Source organism: Cyrtonyx montezumae, unplaced genomic scaffold, assembly GCF_038088225.1.
Source record: "Cyrtonyx montezumae isolate F1298 unplaced genomic scaffold, pur_monq_1.0 scaffold_4, whole genome shotgun sequence".
NCBI classification, from domain to species: Eukaryota; Metazoa; Chordata; class Aves; order Galliformes; family Odontophoridae; genus Cyrtonyx; species Cyrtonyx montezumae.
Genome location: NW_027072045.1, coordinates 12,016,626 through 12,033,209, shown reverse-complemented (window position 1 = coordinate 12,033,209; position 16,584 = coordinate 12,016,626). Strand labels below are relative to the sequence as shown.

Sequence of the window (16,584 nt, the reverse complement as noted above, 5' to 3'; positions counted from 1 at the left end):
CCACTGCACGGAGGTGCACGAGTGCTGTCACCGCTTCCTGCGCTTCCAGTAATTGAAAATTAGATGGGAAACGGGTGTGTGTGGGGGGGTTAGATTTTAACTTCAGCCTTCCATCCTGCAGGTGGAGGCACCGATTTACCAGCTGAAAAGGCAGCGTGGGCGCTCCCTGCTGCTCCGCATGGCGCAACTCAGCGCGGTGCCCACCTACCCCGTGAGATGCACCGCCTCTCGCCACGTCGGCACGCTCAGCACCGCCCTCACCAATGGGGCCGGGCCGCGGGGCTGCCGGTGGCCAATGGCCGAGCGGGGCGGTACGGGCACGGAGGCGGTGGGGGCGGCGCGTTGCTTTGCTTTGCCTCCGGTTGCCGTCCGCTGCGCTGCGCGGTGCCTCCTGCAAATGGCCGAGGACGCCGGTGCTGCGCCGTGGGAGCTGCCCGGCTGCGTGGTCAGCGTGTCGGAGCCTTCGGAGCCGGACGTGGAGCCAAGCAGCTGCAGCGGTGCCATCCTGTGCCGCAGCCCGGGCCTGGTGCTGTGCCCCGCCGCCGTCTTCGTGCCCTTCCTGCAGCCTGACGTGTCCTCCTGGCCCCACGGCGATGCGCTGCCGCCCTCAGCACTGCGGCCTGGCCTGCGTATCGCGGTGCTGCAGGCCTCCCCGCCACCTGACGCCGTGCAGCAGCACGCGGCGTACCCGCTGGCCCTGCTGCGCTGCCACACCTTTGCCCGTGCACTGCCTAGCACGCTCAGCACAGCCGAGGAGTGCACCGAGGCCCTGCCCTGGTTCTGCTGGCTGCGAGTGCCCGGCCTGGATGCACCTGACGGCACCTGGACGCCCTGGGCCCCGGCTGACACACTGCACAAGGGCACGGCACTGCTGGCCTGCGGGACGCCCTTCGGTGCGCTCTGCCCTGAGCTCTTCCTCAATGCACTGAGCACCGGTGTGCTGAGCAACGCCACCGGGCCGCACCGTGCCCTGCTGCTCACTGATGCACGCTGCCTGCCCGGCACGCAGGGCGGGCCCGTCCTCACCCTCGCGTCTTCCCCACCGCGCCTCGTGGCCATCATCGTCGCCACCGCCTGCAGCCAGGTCGGGCTGGGGCTGGCACTGCTCTGCTCCCTGCACGCCCTCCTGCACAGTGCCCGCCGTGTGCTGCCAGAGCTGAGCAGCCTGCCTCCACCACTGCCACCGCCCGAGGCCCACGGCAGCCCTGCGCTGCACTGCACCGCGCTGGTGGAGAGTGGGAGCAGCTGGGGGTCGGGCACGCTGGTGGCCCCGCGGCTGCTGCTCACCTGTCGGCACGTGCTGCAACCAGGCGCCCCGCCACGCGTCACCCTGCGGCACAGCACCACGCGGTGAGTGCGGGGGTCTGGGGCTGCGGGCAGTGCACGACCCGAAGCGGTGGTGGAAGTCAGCATAGGTCGGGCAACAGGTGCGTGAGCTAACACCGGTCACGCAAACCGAAACCTGAAAGAGTTGTACCCATCCATGAAGGTGGGCAGTATATTTATGCGTGGCTTATCCAGGTGGTATAAAGACAGCTAGTAAATTAGGAAGGGCTCACCTGTTGGCTGAGGCTTGCCTGGAACTCCACATAAAAGGGGTCTCCAACAAGAGATCCTTCCTCGGTGGTGGTCAGCCCTTAAATGGGGTCTGGGAGAGGTGGAGCCAGACTCCACCCCTTCCAGTCACACAGGTACATTACCTTCACCTGTGCCCCTGCAGCTGACTCGGTGCTCACCTCAGGTGATCAATCAGTGGTTCAGGCCGTGATTCAACAGTTCCCATACAGTACACAACCCAACGTGGGCCACACAATGGGTGTGCAACACAGCATGGTTTCGCAATCCAACATGGGCCGTGCAATGGGTGTGCAACACAACGCGGGTCACGTGACCCAGCAATCTGAACGAGGATGCAATGTCATGCAACGAGGATGCAACCCATAATAGGTCATGCAATAAATGTGCAGGAGCTGCGACACTTCAGCAGAGCTGCTTCCCTTTGCCCACATCCAGGCTTGGGAGCAGTGTAAGATGCAATGTGGGGTGCAACTTGTGCTTTTGCAAACCAGGCTGTGCAGCATCCCCAGGGCCACGTGCATTGCGTGGCTCACTTCTAACCCCACTTTTTGCTATTTTCTTATCTTTTTTCCCCATTTTGCACCCGCAGTGACACTGTCCTGCAGGCCCGCCTGGTGTTTGCCACGGCTGAGGCATCCCCCTTTGACGTGGCAGTGCTAGAGCTCCAAGGCAGCGTGCCCAGCTTTGAGCCCCCCGACCTTGCCACCACTTTCCAACCTGGTGAGTGCCAGCTTTGGGGACGGGACACAGTGGGATGCTGTGGGGCAGTGGGGACGGGACAGTGGGGTCCCATGTACGGGATACCATGGCAGTGTGATGGGGTGTCCTAATGCTGATGGTGTGGTGCAGGGGAGGCAGTGCTGGCGCTGGGCTTTGGGGCGCTGGGCCGTGCGTGTGGCCCCTCAGTGACAGGGGGAGTGCTGTCGGCCGTGGTGGGAACCCCCCCGGTGATGCTGCAGAGCACCTGTGCCGTGCACGCCGGCTCCAGTGGCGGCCCCTTGCTCTCCACCCGCGATGGATGCCTGCTGGGTGAGCCCCCATCCCTACTGCATCCCCAGTGAGCCCCCATTGTGTTATCCCCCTTCAGTAACATCCCCACTCCCCTCCTCCAGGCATAATTGCCAGCAACGCACGGGACAACACCACGGGGACCACCTACCCACACCTTAACTTCTGCGTCCCCATCTCCTTGCTGAGCACACCCCTCGCCCGCTACCGCAGCAGTGGGAACCCCGCTGCTTTCGCCCTGCTCAATGCTGCCAGCAAGGAGGCACGGGCGGCATGGAGGCTGCAGCAGCGGCCCCCCAGCAAGCTCTGACCCCCCCATAAAATTGGAGTGCCTCCATAAAGGTCCCTACTGGAGTTCCTGGTCGGTGCCTGGGGGTAGTGGGACACGGTGGACCCCCAAAGCAGGGTGCATTTGGGGATGAGGCCCTGGGAAGGGTGTGGGGGGGCACAGGAATGGGCATGGAGCGTTCGACACAGCACGGGCGTTTATTTCACAACACCGCAGCAGCAAGCACAGCACGGACAGGGGGTTGGGGATACGAGGGGGAGATGGGGGGGGTAGGGCGTTGTCAGTGGTGGGGGGGTTGGTTGGTTGTTGGTTTTTTTTTTGCTTTGTTCCCAGTTATCGTTTATTAGTGCACTTTCTGACCACGCAGCAGCACGCTAAGTTCTACTCCCCTCCTCCCCCCGCCTCCCCCCTCACCAAGAAAAATAAAATTAATTAAAAAAAAAAAGAAAAAAAGCGCAAACGGGGGAGGGGGGTGTGGGGCACGAGCTCAGCCCCGCGCTGCTCGCCCCCTGCCCGCCATGGGGCCGGCCCGGGCGAGCGCCCCACAGCCCTGTCCCACTCGGGGCTGGGGGCTGCCCCTGCGCTCTGTGCTGGGAGGCAGTGGGGCCATAGGGGCTGCCCCCAGCTGTGCCCCCCCCCCTCCGCCTCTACCAGATGTAGCCACCATCATCTCCTTCACCCGCCTCGGCCTCCTCCTCCTCGGCCTCCTCAGCTGCCTCCTCAGGCTCCTTCTCCTCCTCATCCTCCCAGCCCACGCCGCTGCCGAAGTCTCCCGAGAACCCCGTTGCGTCCTCTGCAGGCACAGGGGTGGCTCAGGGACGGGCCACCCTCTATCCCCCCCAAACCTCCCGGGGCTCTTTCCCCTCAGCTCACCGCAGTCGGGATGGCCGTGGCTGCGGGTGCCGCTCAGCTCGGTGCCATGCTGCGGGTCCACACACCAGCACTGCGCACCACCTGGCTCACACTGCGCCCGCCGGTAGTAGCCGTCCTCATCGCAGCTGGGCACGAAGGAGCCTGCAGGAAACCGAGCCCACGCCGCACCCCAGGACACGTGCAGTGCCCTGAACCCCCCCAGCACGGAGTGCCCCAGCCCCGCCGCATCGGAGGGGCCAGCACTCCCCGGGACGCCGACTCACCCGGCTGCGCCTCGGCCGCCTCCTGCATCTGCAGCCGCTCCAGCTCCCGCAGGCACGGCGGCTCTGCGGCACCCACACACGCTCAGGGGCAGCCCCACGGCGTGGGGTGCAGCGCCGGGACAAGCATCCTCCCAGCACTGCATCCATCCCCCCGTAGCACGCATGCCCTGGCCCCGCATCCCCCATGGCGCACAACCCCTCTACGTTACGCTTCCCCGTTACATCCCTCCCCTCTGTTGTGCCCCCCAAACCCGCAGCACCGCCCCGTTATCCCCTGTCCTCACGCACTTTCCCTCCAGAAGCAGAGGCACCACTCGGCGGCGGTGACGCGGCCGTCGCGGGACGTGTCGCAGGAGTTGAAGAAGGCGCGGATGCACGCCTCGTACTTGTCCAGGTTGATGGCGGCCAGCTCAGGCTGCTCCAGGACGCGGTCCCCGCTGGTGTCCAAGCGCCCCGAACATCCATCCCACCGCCTCCTTGCAGCCGGCCGCCAGCGCTGCGGGGAGCAACGGCACCCACCATGGGACCCAGCCCCAAGGGGACATGGTGGGGGGAGGAGGGTGGGGTTGGGGTCACACCGGTGCCGGGGGTCCCTCCGGAGGCATTGTGCTTGGCGTTCTCACGCAGCAGCTGGAACCAGTCCCGCAGCCGCTCCCCCAGGTCGGCCAAGTCCTGCCCTGTGCACGGCTCTGTGGGGTGATGGGGACGGACTGCGTGGACGCACTGCCCTGGCACGTGTGGGTGACCCAAAACTGCACGAGAGCATTCCCCCCCCCCCCACCCCGCTCACCCTGTGTGCTGCCGGGGGTGGGGCAGGGGCAGTGCCCATCGCAGCGCGCCGTCAGCTGCTTGCCGGCCAGGCACGCCTGCTGCTCCAGCTTGCACTGGGGGCACAGCGCGGCGTCACAGGGGGCTGCAGAGCCGCAACCCCCCCGGCCCCGCGCTTACCGCCGAGCTGTACGTGTGTCCGTCAGAGCCGCAGACGGGCGCCGTGCGGGTGGCATGGCACGGCCTGCAGCCACCGTGCTGCTTGATCCTGGCGGGGAGAGCGATGCTGAAGCCCTCACTCCCAATGCGTCCCGCCCTTCCCCGCCCCCCCCCCCCGGTGCCCCTACCTGTGCTCCAGCTTCTTGCGGCTGACACAGACGGCGCGCTGCGGGCCCTGCGGCACACACACCTTGTGCCGGCTGCATTTCACCTTCTGGCACGGGTCCTTGGTGCTGTCCTCCCCTGGGGGGGGGGGGGGAAACGACACGGGAGTCAGTGGGGGAATGCAGCGGGGGCTGTGAAGGGGCCGGCAGCGCTCCCCCCACCCCTTTAGTACCTTCATCCAGGGGCTGCCCGTCCTCCCAGCTCCGGATGTAGTCGTCCTGTGGGCACGGCGCGGGGTGCTGCAGCGCACGCACAGACGTCGCACACGCGCGCGGGTACCGCGCACAGATGGGCGTTGTGCACACGCGGGTGCAACGGCACGCTCCCGCACCGCGCGCAGCCGAGCATTGTGCGGTGCGCGCGCGCCCGCGGGAGCGCGCATACACCTGCTCACCGCACCGCGCGCACGCGACGCAGCCCCGCGCGCAGTGCCCGCACACGCACGCGTTGCACGGCCCCGCTCACCTCCACCTCCTGCGGAGCGGTGCGGGGCGGCGGCGGAACAAAGCGGAGCGGCGGTGAGGACGGGCGGAGGGCGGTCCCCCCCCCCCCCCCGCGCCGGCCCCCACCCGCGCCCCGCACTCACGTCTCGGAAACGGTTCCAGTGCCGGATGCGGCCGCCGTACTGCGCGATGGAGGACAGCCACTGCTCGTCCTCCAGGAAATTGCCTCCCGGCGCGGGGCCGGAGGTGGCTGCGGCGGGGCCGGGCAGCAGCAGGGCGGGCAGCAGCAGGGCCGGCAGCAGGGAGCGGTGCCCGCCGCAGCCCCGCATCCTGCCGCAGAGCCGAGCCGAGCGCACCGCACCGCGCTCCGCACCGCGGGGAGGCGCCGGCGGCGAGTGCGGTCGGGGGGCGGGGCCGGGGGCTCAGCATCGGGGGTGGGGTCTCGCTCCGGCCCCGGCCCCGCCCCTGCCGCAGCCCCGCCGCCCCTCGGGCCGCCCCCAGCCCGTATCCGCGCACCGGGTCTGCTTGGCCGTGAAGGGAACTCTTTTATTTGGAGGTCAACACCACGCAAGCACGCTGCCGGACCAACCTCGCTGCGGCCCAGTGGCACACGGTGGAGGTGGGAAAAAAATCTCACGCCCTCCGTAAGCCGCAGGCTGCCACCCCAGCCCCGCTTCACGTCCAGCCGCTGTTCTCCATCCCCGGAGTGGCAGCCCTGCTGCCATCCCGTGTCAGCGCAGTGCCAGCCGCCCCGCCGTGCCGTAGTACCCGGAGGCATCCGAGGAGTAGCGCTGGGAGAGCAGCACGGCGTCCAGCTGCGCCTCGCCGAACGAGAAACTCTCGAAGAGCTGCGTGAGAGGAGAAAAAGCCTTTTGCTACTGCTGTAGGGCCGCTGCCCCCATCCCAGCACACACACTGGGTGCCTGCTCCCAGCCCAGGCTGAGGGCTTACGGTCACGGTTCGGCCCGAAGAGGGGCCAGCAGGCACCATCCCAGCACAGACCCCGCTCCAACCTACAGTCCTCGCTTTGTTAGGCAAGGGACCGGCAGCGTGCGAACCGGTGCCGTGCCTCAGCCCACTTATCCCAGCCCGAAGCCGGCCAAAAGATGACATCAGGTTCTCACGGGGAAGCTCAGCGATGCTGCTGGGAAGGCACGGCCTCAGAGAGCTACACGCTGCCCCTGCTACACTCCGTCAGGACATGGGAAACACATCCATCACTTAAAAAGCACTGCTTGCAGAGCCCATTCCTCCCTCAGCAGGATCAGCCAGGGCAAGGCTCTTCCAAAGCCTTTGTACCGAAGCACTCGGTGTTCCCGTGGCCTTTTTTAGGCGCTACCACCTCCCGTGTGTCTGAGCGCGTGTGTCTCCCAGGGAGAACACGGCTAGGACTATTGATTTCTGGTACTGCAGCTGTACTTTCTGAGAGCAAACGCACTACAAGATTGAAAGGACAGCCACAGCCTGATTTTTTTTTTTCCTGCTCTCCTTTCAAGCCAGCTCCTCACCACTGCTCCTCCACACAAGAGTATCAGAGTCACGGCACCACGCAGCTGAGATGTATTGTGAGCAATGTAGAAAGAGGCCCTGGAGCATCCTCCTCCGAGGGCTCTGTGACAAGCAGGCATCCCGGGGGCTTGGGAGAGACTACAGAGGGCTCAGCCTCTACTTTCTGCTTCCACTTGTATTTACCTTGGGGAGAAGCCAAGCGGAGCAGGGAAGGATATTTATATCTCTCACCACAGAAATGCTCTGCTTTGCAGGAAGGCTGATGAGATGGAAGAGCACTCCGTGCTTTTCCCTTTTCCTCTGGAAAAGGAGAGCCCCGGAGGTTGGTACAGTTCCCCTTCCCAGAGGGCTGCAGAGAGGAGGAGGTGTGGATGCGTTGGGAGCAGATGCTGAACACTGGCAGGGCTGATGTGAGTGGCAGCATCTGCTTGGAGCAGGACACAGCAGCAACAAGGCAGTGCCCTAAATCCAAACACGCCAACTGTTTTACGTCCTCGCTGCCTGAGGAATAACCGAGGGGGTGAGGGATTTCTTAATACTATCAATGAAAACAAGCCTGACGGAGGGAAAGGTCAATTTGCAGAGCCGACCCCACGCGTGCTGTGCCAGATCCTAATGCCCCTCAAGGGAATAGCATCGCTCGGCTAAGTACCCTCTGCCTTCCCAAATTGAATTAGACCTCGACAAGGAGAGCATGCTGCTAACGTTTAACCTCCAGCCACACACCTCAGCGTGAAGGCACTGTAGATGTGCTGAGCCTGCACAGCAGGGAGATACAGGCACATCAAACCTCTTGCTCCACGTAGACATCAGCCAAATGCGCTCCTCCCAACACCAGCCCCCAAACCACTCCTCAGCAAAGTCACGCCAGCACACCAAAAGCGAGGGGAGCTATTTCTGCATGTTTGTCAAGCAGCCCTCCTGGAGCAAGGCAGCACCTTCGTGTGCAAACCCAGGAACAGCAGCAATAAATCAGAGTGCTGCCCCACGCTGGGGTGGCTGATGATGGAGAGTGGAGCTGCCACGGCAAGCTCGTGCCTTCAACTCACCTGCCATGGGCACATCAAGAGTGAGAAGTATTAATGGACCTGCCCAAGGTGGCAGCAGGACAGGAGGAGCCCAGGTGCCGGGAGGGAGGCCAAGGTACTTAAAACTTCCTCCACGTAATCTCTGGCTTGTGCTCATGCTGCCTGGCCTGGGTTCTGCGCTGCCGTCAGGGTTATTGATCGCTGTAAAGCCTTACATTGTCTCCAGCACTCAGCCAAAAAGCCCTGGAGCTCCCCATCCTGAGAAATGCAGCTAACCCTTCCAGCAAGGGGCCTGAACCACAGCTCCCCGAGTGCCCCAGATGAACCCAAACAAAATCCCCTGCGGGCACACAGAGGACAAAACCCAACAGGGCAACCCATCGAGATCTGGGAAGCTCGTTCAATTAATGGATTATTTTTTTTTCCTCTTCTATTTTCACTTTCAAAATATGTTTTCTGAGACAGTTCGGTGCCAAGAAAGAAACATCTGATTCCTGTGTTATTCACTGTGGACAGCACTACGCCAATGAGTATCTGCCAGGGGTTTAATTGCACTTGGAGGCTGGCCAGCAGCACAAGACAAGCACAGAAAGGTAGGCAGCATCCATGAGGAGCCAGTGCTCCTTCACAGAGCACCCATCACCAGCTGACATCAGCCAGGTCTCCCTTCCCGTGGCTCTTTACACTAGTTGGGCACCCAAAGCCTCTTTTCCCTTATGAAAAAGAAAGCATTCAGACTTCAGGAGGGAGGCAAGGTGCTCACAAAAGCCCCGGCAGCTTATCTCTGGCTCCTCCTGCCACGCTGCAAAGCTTTTGCTTTAGCTCAGGGTTTTGGGTCGTTTCCCCTCCTCGCTGCAAATCCATGAAAATTCATGCACTTGAGGAAAGCAAGCCCTAGTTGCTATGGTGAAAGGCATTCTGCAAAGTAAGAAACAAACACAAGTGGGACATTTGGAGGTTACTGGATCCTTGCACATCTCTCTTACAAGAATAAAACACCCCAGCACATTAAAGGCTCTGCCAACTTCCAACATGAGGGATTCACAGTACAACTGGTTTAAGGAAAGAACCATCAAGCCCTGCATTTCACCAAAGCAGCCTCATCCCTATGGTTCCCAGCACTCTCTATTAAAAACTGCTGCTGCAGGTGCTGTAGGACCAAGGCTTTGGCTTTGCTGCAGCGATGCCAGGAGGCTTGTCAGTCACCTGGGAACACCAGGACAAGGACCCACCAACATGACCTCCCAGATCTGTTCACAGACACTGAGAGGAGGAGCCTGGCCACAGAGCCAGCCCATTAAATCAGGCAGACTGGGAGGATCAGGCAGCAGAAGGGCCAGGGCACCTTTGAGGTGAGCTGCCCACTTTCACTCATCAGTGTGCTGATTTCTTTCCCTGTACTAAAAACACACCATTTGTAGGCAAGTGACCCAACTACACCTCCTTTCCCCCCCAGGATCACACACACATTGACCTCCCATCTCTCCCTCGAAAACAGCGTGATCAGAACTAAAGGCAGAGCTCTCTCCTCTGCAGAGCACACACTGCTCCAGTTCTCAGAGCTGTGCTGGAGACACGCTCTCATCACACCACTGAGGACCACAGGATCCTTTCTGTGCACCAGGTGGCCTTGATCTCACCTAACATGGGTCTTTTGACTTAAAAACTACAACGGGGAAAGAGTCCATCTCCTCTAACTCCTACCAGAAAGCTGCAGAGACACATCCTGGGTGCCAGGGGCTGCAGAACACACACAGCACTCCTCAAGCCCAGAGGGGGAACTGGCAGCAGTAACTGCAGGGGCAGATGTTGCCCTGCTTAACAGCTTGCTGAGCTTAGGGTATTTTCAGGGTACAGTGAGGGCTTCCAGGCCAAGAATTTGCTTTCACGTGGTGCTGCATCAAACGTCCTAAAATGAACTGCTGCAATACCACAGCTGCTGCACTACTCCTGCCCAGCAAGACAGAAGCAGCAACAGAGAACATCACCAGGTCTGCGTGCAACCCACCAGCACAATAAAAACACTGACTGACAGGGGACACAGCCCCATCACTTCATGCCCTTCAATTCCGGGGCCCTGTTAGGTCATGCCTTGTCTGTCCCAGCAGCACGTGCCCCTGTCCTGATGAAGCCAGCTCCCAGCCTGGCACCTCAGCTCAGCGTCCACTCAAAGCTTTGCTCTGCGGCACCTCCAGAGTTGCTGTCTCAGTCTGTAATGCTGTAAGCTGTTAAGGCAGGGTTCGTATCCCTTTCCTTGCTCAAAACTTGCTTACCCCTGGTCCAAACACAGCACAGGCCACCCTTTCACACCCCAAACCTTACAATCCTCCAATTCTAACGCTGTGTGAGTTCAGATGGCTCTCTTCCTGCTGCGAGCCTTTTAGAAGGATCCTGGAACGTTTTGGCTGTACCTTGGCGTTCCTTTGCATTTCTATTTATTCACCACAGCCTCAGCATTTTCACTGAGGGAAATAAATAAAGGATCGAGTAAATAATAAATAAAAGCCTGGAGGCTGCCAAGCCCCGGCTCCGGAGATGCACGCAGCTGCCCCGGCTGCCTCGGTGCCAGCGCTGCGCCAGCTGCGACACCAGGCACACAGCCACCCTGCAGGGCAGGGGAGGAGGAGGAGGCAGCCGCACAAAGGGGCTGCCAAGCTGGCATCTCCCTGCTGTGCCCAGCCTGACCTTGCTCGCACAGGGCTGGAGCTGCTCTCTGGGAGATGCCGGAGCAGGATCGCAGTCCGTGACTTGGACGTGCAAGGAGCTGGCACACCAGCAGCCTGGAAGCAATACGTACCGCTCTGTATGAAGTGCTTCATAAAGCATCTCTGTTCCTTGGGATTCAGCTAGACAAGTACAAAGCCAAAGCGTCTCGCGCCTTCATGGGAGGCACAAATCACTCACACGCTTCCCCTGGGCTTTCTGCACCAAGCAGACCGAGGAACCTTTTGCACAGATATCCTTCAAGACAGAAGTAATTTAAACTCCCCGGCGTAGCTCATCCTACAGGATCTATTTTCTGAGCAGTGTGGGAAGGCACCGGCCCGCACAACCATTTATTAGCACAAACAGGAGTGTATGTTTAACTCTGCGGAATGGGGAGAACAAAGGATTATTCAATAAAATTCTGATGAGTTCTGCCGAAAGCAAAATACCAGCTGGAGCCCAGGGTGGCACAGGCAGCCTATCAGCAAACACTGCTGCCAGTGCATCTGCACTCAAGCATCAGCTGTGGCCCCAAGGGAGCGGTGGAACCAGGCTGTCCTCACCTTGCTGCGCACTGTTACCTGCAGGTCCGGCCTTCTGCTGAGCCGAGCCCGTGCCTGGCAGAGCTGCAGCCACAGCTGTGCGAGGAGGAGGCCCAGTGTGATGACTTAACACCATGCTCACCAACACCCTTTGTTTAGATCCTGCTGCAGGAGCTAACGCAGCCGCTTTGTGAGAGGGCAACCTCACTGAGCAGCAGATAAATAATGTATATAAAAGAGGACGTGGTAGAGTTCTGCAAGGTCATGCTGGAGCACACAGGAGGCCGGCTGAGGCTGAGCTCCTCGGGTAAGATGCCTGCAGCTATTTATGACTCATGTAATTAATTAATGCCAATGGGCGCTCTGCTGCAGGCACGTGGGAGACCAAAGGGAAATACGAAACGAGTAGGTTAGGAAATGTAGTGGAGGTGGGGGAGAAGGATGAATTTTCTTGCAGCAAGGCACGCTCTGAAGTAATTAACAACAGTCCCAACAGCCAGCAGCTCTTTGGGCCACGTCAGCACAGAATCAATTAGGGGGTTTAAAGGCGTCTCTCTAAAGTCCAAGGACAAGTTCAGCAAATGCAAAAAGAACCGATGGGCAAAGTGAAAAGCAGACGCTCCCTGGAAGCTGAGCCCCTCCAGGCACTTGGGGCTGCTACCTGCCCTCTCTGGAACCAGGAGCTAAAAAGGGGTCACGTCCACAGCTGGCCTGCTCAGCCCTGTGGTCTCACAGCAAGCGCTCGGCACGTGGCAGTGCTGAGTCATGACACTGTGCTCGCACAGCCGGTGAGAGCTTAACCTAATTTTGTCCCTTTTGTTTGTCCTCTGTGCAGAGGAGATCAATCAACTCTGCTTTCTGCCTTCACATCCCATGCAGCCGGTGTCTGATGCATTGCACAGCAGAACTGCAAACACAGGACAGTCCTCTTCTGTCCCCTGATGCCCCACAGTCCTCTCGAGCTGTCTATCTCATGCACAGCCTGCATCCTTGCTCAGTGTCTCTCTGCTGCCAATCCGTGGTCAGAACATCTATCATTTCACCATATGAATGCACGTATTCATGCATTCTCCTGCCTCCCTCTTCTCATAACAAATCAGCTCACACAACGAGAACTCAAATTAGCTTACAACCCAGCACTACCACCTCCACAGCCTGGGGGACCTCGCTTCCTGCCCTCCATCGATACAAAGCCCTCTGACCCCAGCCAGTGGGGCTCCCCACCCCTTCCTGCTGGTGTGCTGGAGCAGAACCACGCAAAGCAGTAGCAGAGATTCACCAAACCAAAAGAGCATGTGAAACGGCAGTTCTAGCGACATCAAAACAAGCGAGCGCAACAAGAGCAACAACGTCTGCCTTGCTGGTGGGCTGCAAACCAACACGAGCCTAAGTCTCCAGGGTAAAACACGAGCAAAGTGAACAACAACACCAACACCCACTTAGCATTCGTGTGACGTACTCCTGATCTGAGCTCACCAGCTTTGAGAATGCTTCTGTTAAACACTGTAATGCTCCCAATTAGGAGTGATCTAGATTGTTTATTTTCTAAACAGATTCCCCCCCCTCTGGGATATCCCATAAGCCAAAGTCAAAAGCAGTTTTCAAGAGGTGCTTCAACCTCCTCTGGCTATCTAATATCCTCAGCTGGCTCTATTTCCCTAATTGTTTCATACTGACCTTGAGGATGTTTCGGCCATTAAATGACTCCCGCTCCTTGAAGGATGATTTACCAGACACTGCGCTGCTTCGCTCTTCAGCTGGAAAGAGAAAAACCACCACCAGAATGAGCTTCAGATGGGAGAACTGTATTTCGCCCCCCACTCTTCCCCTCCCCAAAGTCAGCTGCCAGCTACTGAACCATCCTTGCACAGCTCTTCGTGCAAAAACACTTTCACTCTGATCTTAAAGATAACAGCACTGACTACGCAGGGATTAGTGCCTCCACCAGGATCACCTGCATCACCTGGAGGAAAGACCCTGCACACAGCTATGCTGGGGTGATTCCTGAGGTCACCTGCAACTGCATGCTGTGGGGAGTGCCCCTGCACACCATCTATGTGTGTCTATGTGAGGCAGGCACGCAGCCACTCACCAAGACATAGAGAACAGTGATCCAGGCCTGCAGTGACTGCCAAACGTCTCCATCTCAGATCCATCTCCCCAGAGGATGTCTCGAGTTTTATATAATCCCTAAGCACACGATCTGTTTTGTCCAAGGGACCTTTGCCACACTCACTGAATACATTCAATATTCCTTCTACGTCTCCAGCATTAACTATGAGGTCCCACTCACAATTAACAACACTATTCAGATCCTGTATTGAATATAAAGGGATTTCTATGGCTGCCAGGGTAAAAGCCCTCCCCGTTGTCTCTGAATGCCTGACAGGGTGGTTCAGCACACAGACTGGATGCCACTGCCAGCAGGGTCCCCCCTCAAAGGGCAACTTCAGGCTTAATGCCCTCACAGCCACTCAGAGGCTGGTCCAGACCATGTGAGTGCTGCTGGTCAAGAGCGGGTCTGAAATTGTGTCAAAGAACCTTCAAAAGGACCCAGAAAGCACTCAAAGCACGCCTGCCTCCTCCAGGTCTGCTGGCTGCTTTTTCAGTTTTTCCTTGGGTTTTATTTAGCAACATCCCCCATACAATCTTCAAGGCACTTTCAAGATTAAAATAAGCACAAAAAAAAAAAAAAGAAAAAAAACAATCATGACAACATAAAAAGTGTAAACGCCGACAGTTACTGACCAAAACATGTCCTGTTCAGCAGAATTACATTAAATGGACATGAGGAAATGGGTTCAAATTGAAAAAGGGGAAATTTAGATTGGATATAAGGAAAAAGTGCTTTACAATAAGGGCAGTGAGGCACTGGCAAAGGCTGCCCAGATTGGTGGTGTCCTTGCAGACACCCCAGGTCAGGCTGGATGGGGCTCTGAGCTCCTGATGGAGCTGTGGGTGTCCCTGTTTATTGCAGGGGAGTTGTGCTCTCAAGAACTCTTCCAACTCTAACCATTCTATGAATTTACCAGTAAAGAACAGAGATACCCACCACTGCTTGGGTCCTTCCTGAAGAGTGTGTTCATGACAGTGGCGTGCAGTTTCACCCTATCCCACTCCCTGAGCATGAGGCCAGAGGCCACAAACCGCTCCACCAACTGATCAGCGATCACCTGCAGCCTGGGAAGGCAAAAGGAGACAGAACTGAGCAAAGCAAGCTGAGGAGAAATTCCAGCACTGACAGTGTCTGCTTTTTTCTTCCAGGAAGGGCAGCACATGTGAAATGAGGTCTCTGCATTCACTCAAAAAAAAGGGAGCAGGGGAAGCTAGCACAGCACAGCGTTCGTTTCCTCTGCTACACACATCCCACTGAGCAGGGTGGATTTAGCATAGCAGAATTTGCTGCCAATGCCCAAACCTACAGTCCCCAGGGCATTCAGGCACTTTGGTCCCCAGGGGACCACAGCTCTGCAGAGCAGCTGAGCTTGGAGAGACAGAGGTTGGCTCCAGGGCTTGGGGTGGACACGCTTCTATGCCACCTGCTCGTGCCTGGCCCCCGTGGGCTGCTGGCAGCCACGCAGCAATTTCTAGACTCTCCAACTTCTGACTGTCATACTTTTCTGCTATTTTCTGGCTTTACATCAGTGATTTTTAAAATTAGCAATGACAAAGATTAAATGGATATCATTATGGACAATACTACAACAAATTAACAGAGAATAGCTCAAGTGAAAATGGTGCTTTATTGCATTATAAAGTTAATCAAGGAAATAAAACAAATTAGAATGAATTATAATGGAAATTATTTGCCGTGAGGGAGGCATCAGAGCATGATCTCTCTTCTCAGACTGAGCCTTTCTATGTGCAGAAGGGCTTGCCAGCCCCTAATGCTGTCTGCAGTTATGCAAGCTAAGTCGGGTAAATCAAATCTCCTGCTTTATGGCTTAAGCTGATCAAGATCATGCAAAGATCAGGGAGGAACTCCGCCCCCCAGCCACGCCAGGAGCCACATAGAGCCAGCAGGATGTCTTGCAGGAGGCAGGAAGGCACACACCTCTCACATGGGCTGCAGCAGCCTGAGCCAACACAGAGCAGCATGGCACAGCACAGTACAGCGCATGGCTGCTGTGCTCCTCCAGCAGAAGCTGCTCCCAACCTGCTCTGCCCATGTCCCTCAGCAAAAAGCAGCAGGTTTTAGCAGGCAAGAGAGAGAAGTGCCAATTCATTCTGCTGGGAGAGATGAATCAGTTCACAGGTAATGGCAGGACCCACTGGGCTGAGGAGAGAATGTTACACTCATGTGGCCCTCTCTGAACCTATTCCTAAGCAAAAGGAACAAATGGTGCTGCAGAACAGAAGCCTGGCAGCCTCCTATTGTCATGCAAAGCACAAGGCCTGGGTTAGGCCAAAACCTCAGCTAAGGACCTCTGTGAAGGACATAGGAGGCACCACCTCAGCAGCAAGCTCCTTCCTTGGAGAGCATGTCTCCAGTTCCAATGGCAGGCGGATTGGAAGCTCTCATTACAGTCCCCAGCCACGGGCAGCTCTGCCAGCCCATCAGCATTTTGTTTCAGCACGATGGCTAAGAGACTCCTCAGCAGAACAGGCAGGGCTGGCACTTGAGGCAGGTGGCAGGGTCAGGCCCAAGCAATCCAAGCTGTCCCCAAACACAGGCAGACACGCCTGCCCCACATTAGGCCCCACTTTGGCTCTACTGGATTGCTCTCCGGTCACAGACACACACAAGAGCAAGCAGACTTGCAAGCACCACACCTAAAAGGTCATCCAAAGAGTGAAGAAAAGGCGTCCATAGCTCAGCTCTGTAACACATAGTGATATCTACAACACTCTGACTGAAGAGCACTTGGGTCATCCAGCATCTGCCTCATCTTTCTGAGTGCTTCTCCCTCATTTCCTCCCCCTGTCTGATGTAGATCACCCTGGTTGCCTCACCCTCCCCATCCGCTTTATCTCACCTCTGTCAGGGTAGGACAGACTTCAAAGTGGAAGAGTTGAAAGCAGGAAGATTTTGGTTCCTACTGCCTCTCAGCAATTGTTACACTTTAATTTCCCCACCTGTTTTCTTATCTCACCACTGATCTCTTACTTCAACAGAGCAACCTAAGCATGTTTTTCCCCAGGGCATTAAGCATGGGGCCCTTGGGGAAAGGAGCCGCTAGAACACATCCCCTC

The 16,584-nt window shown here is 58.0% G+C and overlaps 3 protein-coding genes across 4 annotated transcripts in view; 1 reads left to right on the top strand and 2 right to left on the bottom strand.

The window, feature by feature from the left end:
* Positions 1-397: 397 nt before the first annotated feature.
* On the top strand, positions 398-2,896 carry TYSND1 (trypsin like peroxisomal matrix peptidase 1). The gene is made up of 4 exons (XM_065746707.1): positions 398-1,350; positions 2,168-2,298; positions 2,428-2,607; positions 2,691-2,896. The coding sequence occupies exons 1-4, from the start codon at positions 398-400 to the stop codon at positions 2,894-2,896; spliced, it is 1,470 nt and encodes a 489-aa protein (XP_065602779.1).
* Positions 2,897-3,053: 157 nt separating this feature from the next.
* Positions 3,054-6,180, bottom strand: SPOCK2 (SPARC (osteonectin), cwcv and kazal like domains proteoglycan 2). The gene is given in 11 exon segments (XM_065747035.1): positions 3,054-3,668; positions 3,749-3,889; positions 4,012-4,074; positions 4,300-4,465; positions 4,467-4,507; positions 4,590-4,700; positions 4,802-4,895; positions 4,960-5,047; positions 5,127-5,241; positions 5,336-5,381; positions 5,750-6,180. Coding segments are annotated over 11 exon segments (1,197 nt in total). The 5' UTR covers positions 5,936-6,180; the 3' UTR covers positions 3,054-3,522.
* Positions 6,181-6,274: 94 nt separating this feature from the next.
* The window catches only part of ASCC1 (activating signal cointegrator 1 complex subunit 1), a 23,993-nt gene continuing 13,683 nt past the window's right edge, over positions 6,275-16,584 (bottom strand). For both annotated transcript variants that reach the window (XM_065747038.1, XM_065747037.1), the window contains 3 exons: positions 14,444-14,571; positions 13,069-13,148; positions 6,275-6,454 (listed from right to left, as the gene is read on the bottom strand). In XM_065747038.1, the coding sequence (XP_065603110.1) occupies positions 6,338-6,454; positions 13,069-13,148; positions 14,444-14,571 (325 nt within the window). In that variant the 3' untranslated portion in view covers positions 6,275-6,337. The remainder of the gene's footprint in view (positions 6,455-13,068; positions 13,149-14,443; positions 14,572-16,584) is intronic.

Excerpts from the sequence above, each read along its gene's own strand:
- TYSND1 (XM_065746707.1), top strand. The coding sequence starts at position 398 with ATGGCCGAGGACGCCGGTGCTGCGCCGTGGGAGCTGCCCGGCTGCGTG. Across the intron at positions 1,351-2,167 it reads CTGCGGCACAGCACCACGCG|TGACACTGTCCTGCAGGCCC; the intron begins GTGAGTGCGGGG and ends TTGCACCCGCAG. Across the intron at positions 2,608-2,690 it reads CCGCGATGGATGCCTGCTGG|GCATAATTGCCAGCAACGCA; the intron begins GTGAGCCCCCAT and ends CCCCTCCTCCAG.